The sequence below is a fragment of the Vanessa tameamea genome, chromosome 19 (assembly GCF_037043105.1).
Source record: "Vanessa tameamea isolate UH-Manoa-2023 chromosome 19, ilVanTame1 primary haplotype, whole genome shotgun sequence".
NCBI lineage: Eukaryota > Metazoa > Arthropoda > Insecta > Lepidoptera > Nymphalidae > Vanessa > Vanessa tameamea.
In genome coordinates this window covers 1,444,865-1,467,472 of record NC_087327.1, presented here as the reverse complement: position 1 = coordinate 1,467,472, position 22,608 = coordinate 1,444,865, and the positions used below count along the sequence as shown (strand labels likewise).

The 22,608-nt window shown below is 30.2% G+C and overlaps 4 protein-coding genes across 8 annotated transcripts in view; 2 read left to right on the top strand and 2 right to left on the bottom strand.

The window, feature by feature from the left end:
- LOC113397049 (translation initiation factor IF-2, mitochondrial) overlaps positions 1 to 13,788 on the bottom strand; it is a 57,989-nt gene extending 44,201 nt beyond the window's left edge. The window contains exon 1 of the mRNA XM_026635193.2: positions 13,768 to 13,788. The gene's annotated coding sequence lies outside the window, so the exon portion shown is untranslated. The remainder of the gene's footprint in view (positions 1 to 13,767) is intronic.
- LOC113397031 (protein preli-like) lies at positions 193 to 7,098 on the top strand. Its single transcript, XM_026635176.2, has 7 exons — positions 193 to 440; positions 828 to 1,009; positions 1,168 to 1,275; positions 3,188 to 3,293; positions 5,217 to 5,366; positions 5,927 to 6,095; positions 6,642 to 7,098. The coding sequence occupies exons 2-6, from the start codon at positions 918 to 920 to the stop codon at positions 6,077 to 6,079; spliced, it is 609 nt and encodes a 202-aa protein (XP_026490961.2). The 5' UTR covers positions 193 to 440; positions 828 to 917; the 3' UTR covers positions 6,080 to 6,095; positions 6,642 to 7,098.
- The window catches only part of LOC113397044 (probable methyltransferase-like protein 15 homolog), a 141,950-nt gene continuing 129,112 nt past the window's right edge, over positions 9,771 to 22,608 (bottom strand). Inside the window, exons 1-3 of one of the 2 annotated variants that reach the window (XM_026635187.2) lie at positions 11,334 to 11,531; positions 11,024 to 11,262; positions 9,771 to 10,955 (exon numbers count right to left, since the gene is read on the bottom strand). In XM_026635187.2, the coding sequence (XP_026490972.2) occupies positions 9,931 to 10,955; positions 11,024 to 11,262; positions 11,334 to 11,404 (1,335 nt within the window). In that variant the 5' untranslated portion in view covers positions 11,405 to 11,531 and the 3' untranslated portion in view covers positions 9,771 to 9,930. Of the gene's footprint in view, positions 10,956 to 10,982; positions 11,263 to 11,333; positions 11,532 to 22,608 lie in introns of those variants that run through there. The other variant, XM_064217861.1, reaches the window with a different exon arrangement.
- The window catches only part of LOC113397062 (neurexin 1), a 180,004-nt gene continuing 175,357 nt past the window's right edge, over positions 17,962 to 22,608 (top strand). For all 4 annotated transcript variants that reach the window (XM_026635207.2, XM_026635206.2, XM_026635205.2 and 1 more), the window contains exon 1: positions 17,962 to 18,121. The gene's annotated coding sequence lies outside the window, so the exon portion shown is untranslated. The remainder of the gene's footprint in view (positions 18,122 to 22,608) is intronic.

Here is a 22,608-nt window from a genome sequence, read left to right as displayed (position 1 = left end):
TTGGACATATTGACAATTTAAAAATGTATTATTTTTTTGAATAAATAATAAAATGATAAAATAATTTGATGTGTAATACTTTAATCTTGGGAAACGCAAACGTTTTGAACTATTCAGCCATAGTACTTAATATGATTAATGAAAAACGCAGATAATGTAATAATAGGTTATCTGTTACTTTAATGTCAAATATATATTTTAATCTGTATTCTGTAGTGTAAGGTAAGATCAAATTTCTGTGTGGACTCTGGAATTATCTGTGAAAAATATTATCAGAATTTTATCACAAACCATTGAAATATGAATGATAACATGAGGTATTTGGAGAAATCAATCATCGTTCATTTAAAATAAATTTCGAGGAGTGAAATTGTGACGGTGTAAAATACCATTACACCTTATATCTTCACAAAAATACGCTCCTGTTTATTTCCGGCTAAGGTAATTATTTATTTTTTTTACTTAAATTACTTTAACAATGTGTTTTATAGTTTACTTTAATTAACATACGTGATGAATAAATTAATTCACATTTGAGTTATTAAGCCTAAAAGATAAATTGGTTTGGTTTAAGTTGGCTTTAATTATTGTATATGTAAATTCTTATGTTGATTATAAATCTATAGATACGTGATCAAAGTCACGAAGGACATGCTTTGTTTACATACGTTAAATGTGAACTTTAAAGATGTTAGCCCTTTTTTACTGAAATTATATTCTGACCTAGTTGCAGTGTTTATGTAATCCGATCAGAAATATGATATGTATTCTGTACATGTGACTATATGTTAGTAAATGGACCTGATCTTCAAATTTCCGTGTTTAACAGGTTTTAAACGTGGTAAATAATGGCGCATTAAAAAGTTAACATCTTGTTAACAAGCATTCCAATATTAAATAATAAGAATTTAACAAAAATGGCAAGATATTATGAAAATACGACAACATTCAACTACAGCTGGGAACAAGTTGCTCGAGGTTATTGGAAGAGATACCCTAATCCACAAAGGTATTTTAAATAAGTTTTTATACATGCTTTAAGTCATGATTGTTTAATAATTAAAAAATATATTTTAAGTTGAGCATTTATAAAAATATACAAGTATTTAATTGCTACAAAAAATAATCATAATGTTTAAAGTTCCAATTTGTATATTTTTGTTTCAGTACCCATGTTTTATCCGAAGACACATGGAGCAGACAAGTTAAGGACGGATGCCTGTATACAAAAAGACTATTGACAAAAACAAACAGAGTACCAAAGTGGGGTGAAAGGTATGTCCTATATTTAATATACTTGCATTGTATATGGTACAAATTATATTGAGATTTGTTTAATATGGCTTCACCAAGGTTTTTTGTATGCACTTACTATTTATGGATATAATTTTTTTAAATGGTAACTGAATTATGGTTTGTTGCATATTTTTTAATAATAACAATACTAATGACAATATTTATAAAATATATATTTTAAAATTAGAAGTTTTTTAAGATTGTAGACTTAATTTTATAACAATTTATTAAAAATACAAAGCTTGCTTCTTCTTTTATTTGGATTTAATAAATTGATGGAAATAAAATTACTGTATGTTTACATATTTAGAAAACTATAATACTAATTTTATAAGGAATGTAAGCTAAACATATTTCTGCAACTGACATTTCCATAAGAATATTGAATCAAGGTTATATTCAAGATTTTCTATAAGTAAACATTAAGTCCAAGGTTGAAAGTAAATGTAAACAATAATATTGACAGATTATTAATGTTTGGTTAGTGGCTAGAATATTTGGATTTTAAAATAAAGTTTATAGATGAAATCCACATGAGCACTACTGATTTTTCATTTGAATAATTTGTGATTATTATCTCCAAAGTGCCAAATCTCTCTATGAGGAGAGGAATCCTTTACAATACATGAGTTACATTGCCTTTATGAGTTACTAGCTACACATCACCGTTTCACACATGTACAATAATTGACCTATTATATTACAATATTTACAATTTTTAGATTGAACAAAAAACATAAAAGTAAAATTCTCATTTTCTACTGGCTGGATATTCTCAGTTTATTTTTCTTCTATGATATGCATGTATTATACGTATAAAACCTCATCTCTAATTACCATGTTTATTGATGAAAACTGTATAAAAATCCTTTATAAAGTTTAAAAGATCTATGCATACAGAAAGAGGGAAGCAACTTTGTTTTATAATATATTTATTATATAGTATACTAGTAACTAAATTGTATGTTTGCATACATATAACATAGTATTAAGTTTTGCACAAATAAATCAAATATAAATAGTAAATAAATATTGTATTTATAATGGGTGTTATCTTACAAATAATTAGAGCTTCCCACAAATGTTAGGCAATAGTTAGTTATGTAAAAATAATTATACCAATTGTTACACAAACATAGTGTTTTGAGCTTATCGTCCAAGAGATATCTTGTTTTCCTGAATACAGATAACAAGTTATGATAAGGAATTACAAAAAACATCTCAAGTAGATGTTTTTGATTTATATATTTTTTTGTGTTTATGATTTATTAATGACCTTCAACTTTGAACGATTAATAAAGTAATATTGACTTAATCTATTTAGAAAGCTAATTATAGAAATTGGAACTATGTTTGTATTTGTAAGTTGTTATATTATTTTCACCTTGCTAAGTTTATTATATTTCCATAATTAATGATCATATAAATATTTAAAAAATATACTCTTTTAATTTTCTTATAGAAGGTTAATCAATTTTTCCTGCTGAATTCCATCAAGGATATACTGTTTTATTTTACAAAAGTAAATTTAATTGAAATCATCTAGTTAGGTCATGCATTTGTCTAAATCTGTAATTGTATTTACTACACAACCCCATGTAGCAGGAGGTATGTAAGTTCTACAGACAACCATACTATGTATAGGAAGATATAAGAAATATTAAGCATCCCAGTTAATATTTCTTATAGGGCCAATGTATAGGTGGTGATGACCACTTACCATGAGGTGGCCCATTTGCTAGTTTAACTGCCTATTTCAATAAAAACCTTCTGAGTTAGAATCAACTGGGGTGATTAAGTTGATTTAACAAAGCTGCCATATTTGATGTTTTTTGTATACTATTTGTAAGTATATTTTATTGAATACTTATCTAGTGTTAATTGTTTACAGGTTCTTTAGTGCAAAATCGGTTAAGATCATAGAAGAAAGTGTAGTCGATCCAGATAAAAAGGTTTTGGTTACATACACCAGAAATTTAGGCTACACAAAAGTTATGGTAAGTTGATTCGTTTTGCTTATTTTTTTATAACTCAAATCTACTGAACCAAATGATATGAGGCTTTTATTATACTTTATATTCTTAGCCTACATTTAAGTAGGGTTCTATGTTGTATGTATAATAATTTTAAAGATATGGTATAATATTTCAATGTTGTCTGTGATAAAATTAATGGTCTAGGAGATTTTCTGTCAAACATTGACAGTATTGGCTTAAACACACTGAAACTACAATTATTGGGTATATAAAACACTTAAAGAAATAATGTCTTATTGTTTTTTTTTTATTTTAAATAAGTCACATGACCTGTTTAAAGAACGAGTTATAATTAAAGATAAAGAAAAACATTAAAATTTTAATCTGTATTAGATAATACTTATTAATAATAATTAATTATTATGTAGTAGTAATTCTTAATTACATTGTTATTTCGCGTTTTTAATTTAGATCCATTTTATTTAAATATATTTGAATGTCGATAAAACTGATGACATGTCGATACAGAACCTTTATTTTCTGGCGCGTATATTTATAGTTTTGTTTGGCATTCCGATTTTGGTTAAGAAAAGTTAATATGGTCGTTTGTTTTTCTTAAATTTTCTAATGGCCCTTTATGAAGAACCTATTAAAGAACCTTTTCTTAAGTTTTTTCTTTCATAACAACTTTCTTCTGAAAATAACAAACACAAAAAAAAATAGTGATATTTGTCCAACCAAGGTGCTGTATATTTAAAGTATGACGATGAAAATATCGCTAAATACGATATATATATAATTTGTATGTTGTATTATATTTGTTTATAAACGTACTAGGTACGGCATTAAACCTTATTGTGATGTCGAATCGATGCTTGTTGAATATTAATATAAATTGACAGAGAAGGCCAGTAGGGACCGCAATATATAAGCTGTATATACAAAATAACATACATAGACGAACACAATTGGTCAGTATGTTTTTCTTAACAGCTTAACGCCCGATATTTTTTTTTGTTTCGTAGCTTATGACGTGTTATAGTGTTATCAAAAATTAAATTTTGGAAATAGGAGTAGGTGAGTTTGTATCAAAATATGTATATTCATATAATGCTGCATATTTTCATTAGTATTTGTTATAAGATGAGTTGTATCCTCATCCTGTTTGATATAATAATTACCTCAGTCTTTTTATATTTTTAAGGTTTTATATAATATTATTTAAAGTTATTTCATGTTATTGTATGGGATTTTTAATAACAATTTGATTTCTTGTCATTCAATCATTTTCAAACATTAACAACGTTTGTTATTTCATCGTCTTGATATTTAATACATAATATATAACGAAAAAAACTTTGTTCCAACGTGGTCTCCCACGACAAATCTCTGTGAAATTTTGCATCCTTGCCCTTGCCCCCCCCCCCCAACTTGTCAAAGCCCAGTTGGAAAACTAATAACTAAAAGTTAGAAATATTATCTAAAAGATATTCTGATTATGTGGTCGAGAAGCCGCAAGCAGTAAACTACTATATATTATGTTACAATGAATTTATATTGCTTCACGGCCTTGAATGCCAGTGTTCTTATTAAGCATCGTTATGCAATTGATTGGCGTAATTTGTAGCTGTTATTAATTTTTGTATAAAGATATGAATCTGTTTATGATTAACGTCATTTGGAGCTAAAAAATGCTTTTATTTTATTGCATTTTTCTCGTGTCGCCGACGGTCAAAACGACATTTTTGCCATAATCAATATATCCATATAAATGCATACACAATAATTTATTTATTTATGATCTCGACCAATGATATCGCGTCAGTTTAATGTCAAAATTATCATAGATATATTTTGGTATTTGAATGTGTCATAATGAAAAAAAAAAAGGAAGTATAAAAATATTTTGATGTGATGACCTATACTACCAATATTTTGTTACAGAGTGTAGTGGAACGAGTAGAGTACAGGCCGTCAGGTCCGGGACAGACGATTGCGAAGCGCTCCGCCTGGATTGATTCACAAGTGTTCGGTTTCTCGAGAGCTATAAGGGCGTTTGGGCTCGATCGTTTCAGGAAGAATTGTAACCAGATGGTGAGAAAAATATATCCATATTGATAACTAATATATACGTTCTGAATTTCGATGGAATTCCATTTGTTTATTTATAAGTACTTATTAACGCTGTCATGCATTCGATGTTCGGCAATTCGACTTATATATTATTTGTACAATTTTTATCCTTAAATGTAATCAATATATTTTAAGCGTTTTAAACTGATAATATAATGATATTAATAAATGTACGTAGATAAAATGTAATATTATATCATGCTGAATAGTAAAGTTAATCCTATCTATAATATTATATGAACGCTTATTTCTGTCAGTATTACACTCATGTGAAGGGTATCATACCAGCAACGTACGAATAGGTGGCGCCTGATTCCTAAAAAAAAATAATGCGTTCTTGTGTCGAGTTCCAAATAAATTTTTTGTAAATATTTTTCCTCCTCGCCAGGTGAACATTTGCCACTTGCCAAATACGCCATCTCGTTTTAACTGACCCACTTAAAGTTAGATGCAAATAACTCAAAGATGGTAATGTGCAAAGTAAACAAATGTAGCTATAACATGCCATCTCTGGTGGGCAGGTGAGCGGCTTCAACCACGTGCTGCAGGGCATGTTCCCGCGCGCGCCGGCCGCGCACGCGCCGCCCGTGGCGCACGCGCTCAAGGAGATGCGCGAGGCCGCCGCCGCCGCGCGCGCCACCGCCAGCGCGCTCGCCCCCGTGCAGCGCAGCTAACCGGACCGCGCGCACGGTACGCGTTCGCTTCTGAGAACGCGACTGCCGCCCCCTAAATGTTCTCACCCGGCCCTATTCCTGTTAATGTCGCATTTACGGTACTCATGTAAGCCGATCCAGCCGTGAACATATGATCCGTGCCGGTGAGAGCAGAGTACGAGCTGATGCAAGTATTACAACCATTTCGACTATTCTGTGGTTATCTAGGAGGTGCAGTTTAAAATAATATGTTATTTGAAGAAAAGTCCATCAATTACAAGTAAGCAAAAGAAAATAATGTAGGTCTCAACTGTATTGAGAAAGCCGCCAGTTATATTTACATTACAATTATATGAAATACATACGATTACATATATAGTTTCCGTTCGAGACTTCGCCCGGTTTCGGGTGCCAAAAGTGCCTTATGTGGCATTATAAGCAATCACTGTGCCAAATTTATGTCAGATTTTTTCAGACATGCTTGAATAACAAAGATCCATCCATCCAAACTTTCGCTTTTATAGTATTAGTAAGATAATACCAAATTCAATGTTTCCAATGAAAAATATGTATTTGTTCACAGGTAATGAAAGCTGTGAATGAATTTGGATCGATCTGTGACTTTGAATCAATAAATCGAACATAGTTATCAAAGCTGAATAACTAAAGCAATAACGTAAAAGCTTATTACTATTCTGCATAAGTGTTGATTAGAAATAACAGTTAAATTATTTTCGAGAAATGCCACTGTGTTGCAGTCCTTTATAAGGTAAAAATATAGACTTCCAAATATATAAGACTAGTTAAGGTGATGAGAGGTATAATATCTTGTGTAATGAAAATGTTGAGAGAAGGAAAAAAATATTGTCGTTTGTCTATTGTTTACATAATAATAAATATTATTGCCATATGAAATAATTCTAAATTTTATTATCGCTTTAAAATGTAAAAGTATTTCAGCAACACTGCCACTTTATTGTAAATGCATTCATGCTACTCGTACCTTAAAACAATGTTATTACATTAAAATTAGTTTATTCTTACTAATTCTGAATATTTTGTAATGGATAACTCAACATCTCTTTGTTTTGTAACAAAATGGAGGTAGTACATTTCAATTGTCACATGTACTATGCGTGTTAAATCCGCCATCTTGTTTTAACGGACATATTTGAAGTTAACATAACCATCTTGAAGTTATTTGCAAATATATGGCAAAAATATATCAACATATATTTGCAAATAACTTCAAGATGGTTATGTCCAAACTAAAAAAATGTTACTAACAGTATTTAAAACGGGATATTTACCATGTTAATTTAAAATCTTAAAAAAAAATGTTGCTATAATATTATATGTTTTAAAATTCGAATACATAATGTAATATCATTGTGTACCACATTCCACCTGTGGGTTTGTATTGTTCGATAACTGCAATCACTTTCTGAGTTAATTAAATATATAATATAATTTAAATTATAAAAAATAATTTACACTCACTGTAAGAATGTTTTTAAGTGATTTTTATCATGACAGTTTCCAAAAGAAGATTTTGTGATTGGCGATTTAAAAATTAGGCATGTTCAGATGTCTAGTCCTATGTCCACCAAAGTGGAGATAATTGTATGAGAAACAAACTTCCACTGAAACTAAGCTATCTGCTTAGTTTGATGTGGAAATAATAAGCTATCGATAAGGTGCTTAGAAAACATCTACTTTGGTTGATATAGCCCCTTTAACTACCGTTGACAACTAACAGATGTTAGATGATAAAAAAATTGTAAAAAGGAAAATGCAATTGAATTACATTATATCAACTATTCAAATATCTATATTGTCTCTGATGCTGGTTCTGACATATATCTTTCTCTTTCTAATGTTTGAGTTTAAAATATGAAAATATGTACTAGTGAATTTCCATTTGTTTGATTGATCATTTCTTGTCATCAGAAAAAGTGTAGATTAGTGTAGATGTATATTATTTATAGGTAGGTCTCTAGTTCTAGGTTGGTCAAGATTCAAGAAAGATGAAGAGAAAGCTCCCATGTTACATTAATATTTATCTTTTAGTTCTCCTTTAATATCCATCTACCATTTTATTAGAATGAAATATTTCAGTATAAATTAAACCGGACTAACATTCTGGCAATGTTTTTTCTTAATAAATTGATAAAAACATTATTAAACGCGATTCTGAAGATATTGAGCATGCCCTTTGATTTATTGTGCTTGTCAGTTGTTGCTTAAATGATGTGTATCCAGTGTCTGTTGAGAAATTGACTTTATGATGTGTCTGCAATCTTTAACACTTTTCATTGTACAAGAAAAATGTAAATCGGAAAATTAATATTTATAATAATATATAATTGTATATAAATAGCTTGTAAATTATTAAATTCATATGTATTACTAAGAAATTTCCATATTTATAATTTAGTATGTTTATTCCTAAGCTGCCAGTTGACATGATGATACTTTTATGTGAATATTGAATAAATAGAATTGGTGAGTAAACAGTCTGGAATGAAATCCAAGATAATTAATTAAAAAAAAAAAAAAACATTAAAATCGAGGGCTTATATTAACCAATTTCTAAAAAATAAAAGTTCCATACTTTTTACTCATCTATATATAAATTTATAAGCAATTGGTTGTTGCGATCAATACTATTAAAATACAAATGCATTTACAGCAATAAAAATTGCACGAAAATGTTTATGATGGATTTGCATAATATTTTTGTATTGAAGCATTCTATATCCTTGCATTGGAATATCAAGTGTGTATTATGCTACTCTAATCAAAAGTCTATCATGTGTTTCTTATTTAAGATATTTTAAATCTCCTCTCAGGTTTGGGGGTAAAATAATTATTTGTTATTAAGATCTAATGTTAATTGGTAACTTTAAACAAATTAGAAGTAGTTACCATTACATTGTCAAAAAATACTGATAATTAAAGAGTCTACTAATTAATCATTGTTGTTTTATTATTTATAATCCTTTTTTAAAAGTGGCTTTATTTTTGAAATAATTATTTATTTTTAATGTTAAGATTTAATTTAACTTGAATATGTCTAAGATATAAATGATATTCGTCAAAGTTACACATTAGGTTTGAAGAATTTATTTCTGATATAAAAACAAGTGTTTCATTTTTGCACTGTGACATAAATTTTGCATTTATATAATTTATTTTTTTAATCTCTGGTACACAATCAAATAGACTTAAAAATAAATAAATTAAGACATAAATTTAAGTTTCTAAAACGAAGCAATTTAAAAAGAAAAATAAATGTAATAATGAAAATTTAAACTTATAAAACAAAATGAGCACATGTGTATATGTTTTTTCAGTTTATTTTTAAATGTATTAAAATTATCACATTCTTTAATTTAATTTGGAAAGTTGTTGTCTAGCTGTACTCCTTCAAATTGTAGTTTTCAAAGCTGATAATAAAAGTATGACATGTTTAAAGTACAATTCATTTAGGTAACTGATATTATGGACTATTGAAATTAAATTCTCATTTTCATTCTCATCATCTTCAAAAGATTTAATATTTTTTTTTTATCTTTGGATCAGAAAATCAATTCTTTAATTAGAAGTTTACATAGAATGTTAATACCAGTATAGTAGTCTCTATGAATTTTGCAAATAAATTTTGTTTATAATTTATGTTGTTGTAAAAGGTAGACAGTAATAAAATATAAACTTTAAATATTATTTATTTTTCTACATTACAATCTAAAATTATCTACATCTTATGTTGAGCTAAAGTTGAAATTATTAAGCGAAAATAACTTTTGTACAATTAAAAATCACCTGCTAAGTATCATTCATGCTTCTAAATTAAAAGGCACTATCTTTTATTACTTTATTTTAAGTGCAGCTCTCAACCGAGCACTCCTACTCCTTGGATTTCTTTCAACTTCTTCATCAGAGGGCACTTCAACATGTTTGTTTATTGCTTTCCATGGAGAATCTAAGAATTGATTTATTGTTTCCTGATCTTGTACTAACATAGGACTAAGATATCTTAATGGGACTGGATTAGCTGTTTCATTAACTATATTTCCAGCTATATGTCGTTTAACTATTGTATCTTCGAGAGAATGAAAGCAAACTGTGACCAACCTTCCATTTATTTTTAAATAATACTTAGCCAGTACCATACCGTAGTTAAGCTCATTGAGTTCATTATTAACAAATATACGTAATGCTTGAAATACTTTAGTTGCATTTGACTGTGGTCTCTGAAGTTTATCTAATCTGAATTCATCTGGGCAGCAAGAATCCACAATATCAACCAATTCATGAGTCGTATCGATATTCTTTATCATGTACCTAGCATGTATTATTGTTTGAGCTATTTTTGCAGCCTTCTTCTCCTCTCCATAGTATTTAAAAATTTTGTAAAGCTCATGTTCATTAGCAGTTGCTAAAACTTCCCTGGCTGTAATTTGATTAGGATCTCTCCCAGCATCCATTCTCATATCAAGATAACCATTTTTGCTAACAGCAAAACCTCTTTCACCATTATCTAGTTGCATGGAGGAGCAACCAAAGTCAAATAATATACCATCTATTGAACACTGTTTAATACCAACACTTTTCAAAAGTGTAGGAAGCTCACTAAATTTTCCTAATAATGGAATTACTCTGTTTGGATATTCTTCGGAGAGTTTTTTAGCTTTTTCATAGGCAATGGGATCTCTATCTAATGTTATTAATTGACAATTAGCTGATTCGAGGATCTTTTTAGAGTGTCCACCTGCACCAAAAGTCATGTCGATGTAGAGTTCATTGTCATTAGGTTTTAAGTGTTTTATTACTTCATTTAACATAACAGGTGTGTGGTCCTTGTAGGTTTTATTATGAAGCTTGCGAGATAAAAAATGATTTAAGTATCTTATTTGCTTGAAAGTCATTATGAATCCTTTTGAAAGATTTTTCTAAAGAAACCTTTGTTTTCCTCCTTTAAATATGTTAATACTTCACTAGACAGAATGAGGTTACACTCTTCAGTGCTCAAACCGGTTGCAGTGCTTTGGTTGGTTCTTTTATATCTGTCACGGTAATGGTTGTCTGCTATTTTGTTTAGAGCGTTGTATTGACGGGTACACAGTTCAGAATCTAAGTTTTGCTTATTGGACTCTTCAAAAGCAACTTTCACTTTTTCTCGTATGAACTTGCCAAGATCCCTGAAATATTTTATGGTTATGATTTAGTTTTAATGATATATATGTTTATATACAGATATTGTATTACTAACCTTTCACCTTTAGAGCTGTCCACTGGCCATTTAGCTATTAACTTCGTAAATTTTTTATACTGAGAAGTCATAGTTAGTGTTTGTCCATATTAAGTTAAAACGAATGTGTATATTTTCTTTTCGTAAATATGATGAAATATTTACTGACTAAAATGAAAACAGATTCAATGTGATTCAATTGAAATTATCGTTAGTGTCAATTTGACGGTAATAGAGCGTTCAGTAACATGTACTGTATATATAGTTTTCCACTAGTTCAAGTCTCTCAGTAAAAAATAATATTTAATTAATTTATTATTATAATTTAATTTCATGGAAATAATATTTTTGTTGTATTTAGATTAATGTGCACATTAGGCACAGATTTAAAATGAACTTACACTGTAATGAAAGTCAATGCAATAGAGTTACATAATTATTCCATGTAATTATTATGTATGGCTTCATATATTATATCGTCACATAAAGAGATTGAGTTGTCCTTAAAAAAATATCCGTCAATAAATTTGCGATTTTCAACTACCACGACTAAGCTTATGTATCTCATTGTTTCTAAATTATGAAATCAGTGTAAGATATAGTATTTGTCTAAGTGTGTAAGATATAATAATTGTCTTATCATTATAAAATTATATAAAATCTTTCATAAGGAAACTCATTTTTTAAGCATATACATATTTAAAAAAATATAAATTAATATTCAAATGTGTATTGAGAACTTACGTTAATAATAAGTACATTATTTATATATTTGGATGAATTCACATTTAGGTGTACTATAAAAAAATCGAAAGCAATTAGACAGTGATGATAACGAATATACAAGTAGTTCTTTTCATTATTCATATTTTAATAGATTTTTGTCAAATATATTATAGATAATAGATTTAATGGATACTAAATTTTAGGTTCTTTGTGTTATTGTAGTAGACAAAATGTATTGCAATAAAAGTCAAATATTCAGAACATCTACGAAACTTCTTATTATTTTTTTTATTAATTATAATATCTTGCCAATTCTTAGGATATATCATCAAATCAACAAACATACTGTCCTTTCAAAATTAATTCGATAAAATACCGTATTACAATATTACAAATTAAATTCTTGGCTCATTAGTTTATTATTAAATATAAATTTAAACCGATAACATTAGTTATTGGCTGCGACGAAGCCAAGCAATTTCCGTAGGTAGTGGTCAACGGAAATTACTTAGTATTGTGCTGTGTAATTACGGACTCAAGGGACATAACAGCTTAGGCAGCGCATGGCAATGCAAGGAAAGGCTAATGCGTTTTAAGATGCCAATGTTGATTGGCAGTAACTACATCTGATCAAGTGGTATGTCCTCGAGGAAGGCATCCCAATAAATGTAATTTGTATCATATAATTAAATGGACATTGTAAGTTTGTTGTAAAGACTAAATAAACTCATTTTTATAATATTTAAACAAAAAAGTCAACACCTCTGTTATTTTTGTAATAATTATTAAAATTGCAGTAGTTTTTTAGTGTTATATATTAATTACATATATTACATATACGAGTCCAAGATCCAATGATAACTGTTAACTGAAATAACAATGATTATGGAATGGTATCTATAAAGTTTGGGAATATTTTTTTTGATGTTGAAAACCAATATGTTTATAACTTATGTGCGGTGCATTTCGTTAAGGTTTTATTATATAATATTACACTTAGACTAATTAAGTGACAAGTGTGAATCTCTTGTCCTTGTTATGATGTATACAGGGTTATTGGTAATTCGACGTATTCCCATTAGGAGGTAATAGGGGTGACTATTTGCGATAATTTTAACCCCAATATGCATAATGCAAAAGTGAACCATTTTTGAGTTATCGCGTTTTTTTAGATTTTTTCAAAATAAGTCAAAAATGCAACTTCAAAAATTTATTTAAAAAAAAGTATCGATTAAAATCTATTTTTTTCTTCTGATTTATAAAAACGATTAAACACTGGATATTTTTAAATATTTAAACAATAATTATCCCTCCAAATTTAAAAATGCGAGACGGAAAACGATTTTGTTTCTTATTAGGATTTTTGTCCACTTTTTCACTCCAATAATGTTTATTGTGGTAGTTAGTAATATCATCTTGATCAAATTTGAATTCGTCGGTCCAGAGGATTTTTTTCAAAAAAGATGCATTTTTTGAAAAAAAAAGCGAATTACCAATAATCCTGTATATGTATTGTTTGAATGAATTTCCCTAAATTTTCGATGAGACACAGTTTTTGCTTTATTATATATGTATATTTATTTATTTATTAGGTTCGCTAGCGATTTTTACATTTGTCATTCTTACATAAATACACAATTAGGTATATACATCCATAGATTATGTAAAATCATTTAAAAGCAAACACTACATGCTAATTAAACTATTAACTACTATTGCTTGCTAGAACAACAAAAGTAAAAAAAAAAAACGAAACAAAACGAAACGAAATATGCAAAAAAAAAAAAATTTAGTTTGTACTTTTCGACCTAAATATGACTCTGATATATAAACATTTGTTTAGACTAATAAAAGTTAACGCAATGTTATAATATAAAGATTAGAAAGTTAAACAACTAAGTACTAAAATACAATCATAACTGTATTTTATTAATGAGACATACATTAATTTAATCTTAATTTAAAGTTTAAATTAAAACATTCGATTTATAAGCAAAACTTCCATACTCATAGTGACTGGCTGACTAGGTCGTTGATGACATACTTGCGAAAAGTGTTATGTTTATATCAATACGTTGGTTGATAGGGGCTTTGTTATATAATTTGCAAATACGAGGGATGGGAGAGTTAGCACCTAAGAATGTTCTGGTGCGTTGAGGCTCAAGTGGTGTAAAAGCTTAAGCTATGTGGCGCTCGAAAATTCATTTGTTCGAATAAAATGGGACAATGTAAGCAAGTAGTTAGTAATTTATATAGGAACATTAGATCAAGAAAATCTCTTCATTTCTCAAGGCTCATCATTTTGAAAAAAATTAGTCTGTTTTTATATGCTACTGTTGTTTTCTGTCTTAGTTGAGTAGGACAGTTCCAGTCTTAAATGGTGTGAAGAATAATGCCGGCGCCAGACAACACTACAATACTCCAGATGACTTCGGACAAGGTTGTTATAAAGACAGATTTTTGTTTTAAAGTCCTTAAAAGTGCGACCGTGCCGCATAATAAATCCTAACAATTTAGAGGCTTTACTTATTACATTATGTTTGTGATCAAAATATTAGTCTCTTATAAGTTCAACTTAATTGAGCGTATTATCAAAGTTTATTGTGTTGGTATAATATTTATCTTTCGGGTAAATTTTATGCGCAAACATTTATTAAAATTAAGTTGCATTCTATTAAAAGGACATCAATTTGTTACTCTATTTAAATCACTCTGTAGTAAACTTGACTGATGTTGAGAATTAATTAATTTACTAAATTTTAAGTCGTTAGCATATAGGTAAGGTGTTGAATGCTTAAAACATAATTCGTACATAAATATCGTTGACAAATATATTAAAAAAAATTGGTCCGAGATGTGAGCCCTGAGGAATGCCTGACGTAATTATATTAGTTAGAGAGCTAAAATCATTCACGACAACATAAAAGGAACGTTCATGTAAATATGATGATATCCACTGTAGCACTGAGTCTGAGTATCTATAATGTGATAATTTTTCAATAAGAACGTCGTGGGTACTTTATGAAATGCCTTCTTAAAATCAGTGTATATGATGTCCATCTGATTCTGCGAGATTAGATCACATAAAACATCAATTGAACCTTATCCCCTCTGTAGATGTCATGAATTCGTTTCCTTAGTACTATTATTTATATACGACGTAGTCAGAACAATATCATACTACGTGCCCCATTATCTTCTGTATATTAAATCAAATAATTTAATTAATAAATCGATCTTATTTATAAGTTGAGTCTCGCACTAATGTAAAAATAAATTATCAGGATATATTGGACAAGATAAGATTTGTTCTGAACATTTGTTTTGCGAATCGAAAAATGCGGTTAGCGGAATGGAATCATAATTGGACTTGGAGGACTGCTGTCTAAAGCTTTAGATTTCATTACGGACTTATGAACGCTCGCCGCGGCTTGTTTTGTCTAAAATATAAAAGCGAAAATTAAATCACACGCGTCACTCCGCGCGATATGTTTGGGTCAGACTTGACGTTATAGACTCTCGATGATCTTCATCAATTTTATAAATCGGATAAAACTGAAAGCATATTCAAGAAGAAATCCCATTTGATAGAATATCTAGAATCTAATTTGAACCGTTAATCTAATCATCAAAATTTAATCATGTAATATTTTCTTTAATATGATGTTCTCGATGTTTTTACTTATTAAAAATATCATGGTGCTGATGCTCTAGAAAACAGGTGATAAGGCTTTTGCAAAAGATAAGACGTTCAGATATATCTCGGACACCGCGGCGAATTAAGCTTAAAACCTTTTCCGTAACAAACTATTTTTGTAAAGTGACCTTTGCCCAACATAGACTGTCAGTATAAGCAGAAATAAGATAAATCAATTTCCTTTTTTTCTACATACAGACTCCTTACAAAATCACAAATGTGTTTTTGTAATACGTCATAAAATTTAATAATTCACTTTGACACGCCAAAATTATTATGTAATAGGTACAGATCTCGTTTGGAATAGCATTGTCGTTGTTTTAGTATCAAGAAAATAAAAATATTCGGGAAAAACTGACCTAACAGACATTTAATTTTAATTGAATAAAAAAAAAGATAATATTTTATATAAAAACGAAAACTTGAACCAAAATAAAATTGACTGTTCGTATTGTAATAGTTAATAAAATATAAAGTGAATAAGACAAGAGATAAACACATAAATTCAAAATTAAAAAAAACTAAATGTGCTCTAAACATTTATCTTATGTAACCTGATGATGGCGATGATGTCCTGACACTTTCACTTTCTGCCTGATGGGACTCTGATGGGACGGCCAATCCGACACGAACGGAAATAGTTCAGGCACAGGGACAACGGGTTACATGCCTTCCGAGGCATGGGAGCGTACACCCATCGAACTTCGGGATGATACTGAGATATTTTGATAGAAAAACTTAATATTTTTTTTATCGGCCCATTCTGGGGTTTGAACTCAAAACTCCGGGATCTGTAGCCTTATATTTTGCCACTAAACCAACGAGGCGGGCATGTAATCTGTATCATGATACCATTTCAATGAGCTCAAATAATATGTTACGATAACTCTGCTTTAAATTGGTGAGGAGCTGGGTAGCCTGCTGATTCCAGATGTTGCTGCAGTATCATGTGAGAGTTACCTATATATAATATGTTGTTGTCATATAATTGAAGTCACAGGATACTACATTTTTAATTGATTAGATTTGTAAAACTTACTCATATCTCTTCAATCATAATTAGAAAAGAGCTGATGATCTTCAAAGCTGAATAAATTTAATCATAGCAAACAACTTTAAAAAAAAAAGTAAATAAAAATTGGTTCATCAGCTTAGGACCTACGATTCCACAGACAGACACATAGATACACACGTTAAACCTATAATACCCTCTTTTTGCATTGGGGCTTAAAAATATATCCTGCAGCAAGTGCTGTAAATGCCGTAGGGGGTTAAAAGTTACAACACAGCCTCGATAAACTACACGTGTATTAATTCTACCCCTCCCTTCGTTCCTAAAAAGCATAAACTGTTGAATTTATGTTCCCGCCCTTATTGCTCGCTCCAACAAAGAATTTACTCGACTCCTCACTGCACTTCTCAACGGGAAATTTCGTTTACGAAAATCAACGCTTTTTTTCCAACGATGACTTGCCATGTATTATTTTCTTGAGAATTTCTTATCTTCAGCATCTGTTGCTGTTTTGTTAAGACAACTTATTAAGAAATTGTAGGAGTATACGCAATGGATGCGATATTTGTGTTGGGGTAGACTTGAAAAGTGTTGCTGGTATATGGTTACGCTGAACGTTACAAAGTGTGAGCCTTTTGTTTCGGTTAAGGTACGGTTCTGTTAGTACGTTTACTTGTAATTATTGGCAAAATCCTAGTTAAATACTTGCCAGATGTTATTTCTGTTATTTATTTATAAATACCGACTATTATAACTGTAGTGAGTATAAGTTATATATTATGTCACTTAATTCGTAAATGTAAATACATTTATGATCGAGGAAAACTATTTAATTATATTCTACTCATTTGAGAATCAATGCTTAGTTAAAAAAAAATAAGAATCAATATTTTCATAATTTTAAAAGTATTGTTACTACTATACTTACCTATAATTTATTTTCAAAAACAAATAAAACGTGCATAGAGTACATACGATGTAAAAACTAATGTTCAATTATGTAAAACTCCTGGAAACATTTGTATAAATATTGATCACTCTAATACGTTTATAAATTAAACATTGTTGTATGATACGATATACTTGGAAAACATTAAACAGCAGCTAAGCGCAATTGTAGACAAAAAATCCGCCTAACCGAGTTAACGGCACGCCGTCTTAACCGCAGGGCGGGTTGCGCGCGCAAGCCGCCGCCATTTCTGCCTGCAGTCGTATTCAGCGCGCCTAGCTCGCGCCATGCGTCCTACAACCTGATCTAATTACATAATCTAAACCTTTACTTTTTAAATTACAATAAACACGTAACGTGACATCGTAAGTGTACACATTCGTGATTAGTTTTGTGAAACACAAAGGCGAATGGATATACAATAGGTATGCAATAATTTACATTTACTAAGTATACGCTACCCTTAACACGCTACGCTACGAGCAGCTTCATTCTGTTGTAATAACGAACGTAGTAAAGTTCCATTTTTAATTTATATTTAAATTTTGTGTTATGGCAATACAATATCGAAACATTTATGTTTGTAAGCTTGTTTTTTTTTCTTGTCTGCGCGGTGCCATTACGTCTTTATACGAGGGTGACATTTTATGAGGCTGTCTAAGATGCTATGTTCGTGAAGTCTAGCTGTGTTAAGATATTTATTTATTTATATTCTTTACTGTGAGTGTTTTATACGTGTGTTTTATACGAAACGCAGAAATAAAATGCTTTTTATTCTTTTGTTTTGGTTTAACTTCCGATTGTAGTAACTTAATAGCATGTGTGTGAGGTTAATTTACTATTTCATTTGTTGCGAATACATAATGAAAAATGAAAATTGTTATTTGATTAAAATTACAAAATAACTACATGGTGTTACGGCTTTCTGGGTAGGTACCACAGGTAGGGTAATATATTCTTCCGCCAAGCAGAAATACTTAGTACTGTTGCGTTCCGCTTTGAGTTAGTGAGCCAATGTACAAGGAACTTGACATCTTAGTTACCAATGTTGGTGGCACGTTGGCGATGGAAGGAACAGTTAAAATTTCTCACGGCACCACCGTCTATGGGCAGTGTTGACCACTAGCCATCAGGTGACCCGTTTGAAAACTATGTTGTACAAACAAATCAAGTAATAGTTACCGTACCCAATATATAGGTATATTTATTTAGATTTTTATATGTAGTGTATTTATGTGTCGTGTTAGTGTGTAGTAATTAATTGTCACTAGGTATCATATATTAGCTCCCCATAGTAATTCTAAGTATGTACATAACTTAATTATACACCTAAACCATGAATCGCTCGGTCGATTGGTGAAAACCGTATAAAAATTTGTTCTGTAGTTTTTAAGTTTATTGCGTTTAGACGACAGATAGACGCAGTGGGCGTTTAATTTGATTTGTATCAGAAATAAAAAAGAGATTATTAAATTAAATCGATGAAAGAATTTTTATTATAAAATACACAAATGTATCAAATATATCGCATCTGACTATTAATCTCTATATAAACACACATTATAGTGCGAGAATTCGATACGAAGAATTATTTAATAAATCTAACTATAAACATATTAACTTCTAAACTAATTAGATTTTAATTTACCTCAGAGAATAAATTAACGTCCAAAGAACACATAATTATCTTAGTAGTCAATTTCAACCTTATAATCGAAATTAGAAATGAAATCAATACTTGTAAAATCGTTTGTCCCGACTATTTAATCATAGCCAAAACTACTGAGTCAAGAAATCTGACAATTGGAAAATTCGTTTATTTATATGTAAGCTAGGCTAAGAAGGGCCAGGCTTTCATTCAAATGAACAAATTCAACCAGGGGTACGAAAGACCCGCGCGTCTCGAATCTAATCTTGGACCATTTATAAGACGCCCCAGAAGGTTTTTAAAAATCTTTTTTGGGGAGAGATGGTAGCCAGAACACTGCTTGCACTCGGTCGCTTGCTTAAGGGGGGACGTAAGCTTCCGCTAAGACAATGTTTTTCGAAATTTTAACTAAAGAGAGAGAAATGGGGTTATTGTATGAATTTTAAACATACGAAGTAGGGACGAGTAGGTGATATAATAATGGACTTATTTCAATTTTACACGTGACAGAAATAACACTGTGTTTCAAAGACAAATCGTTATATATAAAAATGTTGCACGTGAATTCTAACCTAAGTTTAAATACTAACAATCCGCATTGGGGCCTGGTGGAATAACCTCTAAAACTTGTCCTCGTCAGTAGAGGAGGCCAAGCAGTGGGATACTTACAGGCCGTAATTTTACTTGAACTCTTAAATGAACTTTTAAATGAAATGTTTTTTTTTAAATGAACGTATTTTTGCGAGACGAAATAATATATTCATATGAATGATATCACGTCATAATCTAGAAATTAAATTTAAAAAAATCTCCCGTTATTTTATTATCTGTGACTATACTTTACAAAATCTGTCAACTGGTTCCTTATGCCCATGTAAAATGGCGCTGGCGTTGTTTGCGACAGAGTTCTGCCAATTATTTGAAATTAACTCCCTTGTGTATGTAACAACATTGTTTCCCTAGCCTTCTATATTGGAACAGATATACAAAATATTACTAAATTGTGATAGATAGATAGATTGTGTAAAATTCTGTGCAGAAAATTAACCAAACCAAACCACATAAACTAATAAAAGTTATTAAGATTTAAAAGAGGATACCATTTTTATAATACACACTAGATGTGCTCGCGACTTCGTGCGCGTTTGATTATTTAAATAAAAAGTTATTGTTGTAGCCTAAGTTACTCCTTATTACATTAGCTTTCCGCCAGTGAAAGTCCCGTCAAAATCGGTCCAGCCGTTCCAGATATTAGCCGGAACAAACAGACCGACAAAAATCGAAAAAAATATTATTTTGGTATACGTACCATGTACACATATATATGCATTTAGTAAAAAGCTGTTATTTTAATATTACAAACAGACACTCCAATTTTATTATATGTATAGATTTCTGCACAACGCGGCTTAAATAATGACTGGAAAACATTATTTAAGCCGTCGACACAAACTTCTTTTAGATATCTATGAAATTACCGCCTGACATCCAATCATAGGGCTGTGTCATCGCAAATCAGAAAGCAGGTGGCGCTATTCTATAACGTGTGGTGCTGATTTAGGCGAAGGTGTTTACGTACTATTTGGTAGCCCATTATACATAACTTACTGCTGGGCTAAGGCCTCGTCTACCTTTGAGGAGAAGGTTTGGAGCATATTCCACTACGCTGCTCCAATGCGGGTTGGTGGATACACATGTGGCAGAATTTTGTTGAAATTAGACACATGCAGGTTTCCTCACGATATTTTCCTGTTAGCACGCTGTTAGCACGAGATTAATTATAAACACAAATTAAGCACATGAAAATTCAGTGGTGCTTGTCTGGGTTTGAACCCGCAATCATTGGTTAAGATTCACGTGTTCTAACCACTGGGTCATCTCGGCTGTTCATTCTGTCACATAACTTAATATATTCCATACATTAGATATGAATTTGAAAGTGTCAATCAATTTATTACCAATAATTATACACTTATCAGCAAGCATCTTCTAGATGTAAATTCCATATTTATTGTGAATTATATACAACAGTTATCTTTAAATTTTTACTATCTGAATATTATTTCCCTGAAGGCTTGTGTTGAAGGTATATAGGGTTGAATTATATCTCGTCCTCTATTAACTTTATGGCTGCGGGTTCCGTACATAAAACTTCTTCGATCGCAATAGAAAGGAATGTGGTCTCCGTATTTCAAATTGTCGTGCGGTTTTTTCAATTACTTTAGCATTCTAGACGTTAAAACACGAGAAAAAAAGCTGTTTAATATATTATAATACAAACATTTTAATTATTTTATTAAGATTTCGTTCTCTCGGCTTTATTTGGTAAGGATATACAAAAACAATTTAAATTACTATCAGTTAGAATAAGTCCACGCAGCATCTCTCATAGTTTGTATTGCATAATATTCGCAGTTAAAAAGACATGTGACAGACAGGATTTTAACCTGCTGCTAAGACCTCTCCTTTCGAGGGGAACGTTTTCAATCCACACTCCTCTAATGTGATTTAATTGGTACAAATATTATGGCAGACTATTTTAAAATGTACGCACGTTTCCTTATGATATTTTCCTCGTGCACGAGGTGAATAAATCCAAATGAAGCCCGTCGAAATTCAGTGATGCTTGAACCAGCATCTACGGTTAGGATTGTCGTGTCTTGACCACAGGGCGATCTGAATGAATCAATTATTATGATTAAGTGTAGATTTTCAGGCATATTCATATGGAATATCAAAACTTTTGGTATAATTAAAGAGGTAAAAAATCTGAAGCCGAAGTTGTAAGGTATAGTTGGATCTTTTTCTTGCCTTTGATATATTATATCAGAAATAATTTTTACTGCGGAATAGGTGTTGAAATTAACGATAACTTTAAATAATGGATCTTATAATCCAATTTTTTTTTTAGTTACGAGTAATGATCCACTGAAATCGTTCCTATAAGTTTTTACGTTCATAAATTCGACTCAGAAACTTACAAAACTGATATATATATATACATATTTACCTTCCCTTCGTATAATTTATATATAATGTTTAATTTGCACTATATGCATACGAATAGTGGCATATTTCGCATATAAACAATTGAATAATTAAATTTAAATCTAAAATGTTATAAATATGTAAATGAACATGAAACAAAATAATCTTCTAAGCTATGGTTCTTTATTTGGACCGGGAAATCACCAGAAATAACTAACATTTGTTTCATTTGAAAATTGATAATAAAACAATATTTAATATTTTCATAAAACATTT

Excerpts from the sequence above, each read along its gene's own strand:
- LOC113397031 (XM_026635176.2), top strand. The coding sequence starts at position 918 with ATGGCAAGATATTATGAAAATACGACAACATTCAACTACAGCTGGGAA. Across the intron at positions 1,010-1,167 it reads AGATACCCTAATCCACAAAG|TACCCATGTTTTATCCGAAG; the intron begins GTATTTTAAATA and ends TTTTTGTTTCAG. Across the intron at positions 3,294-5,216 it reads TAGGCTACACAAAAGTTATG|AGTGTAGTGGAACGAGTAGA; the intron begins GTAAGTTGATTC and ends ATTTTGTTACAG.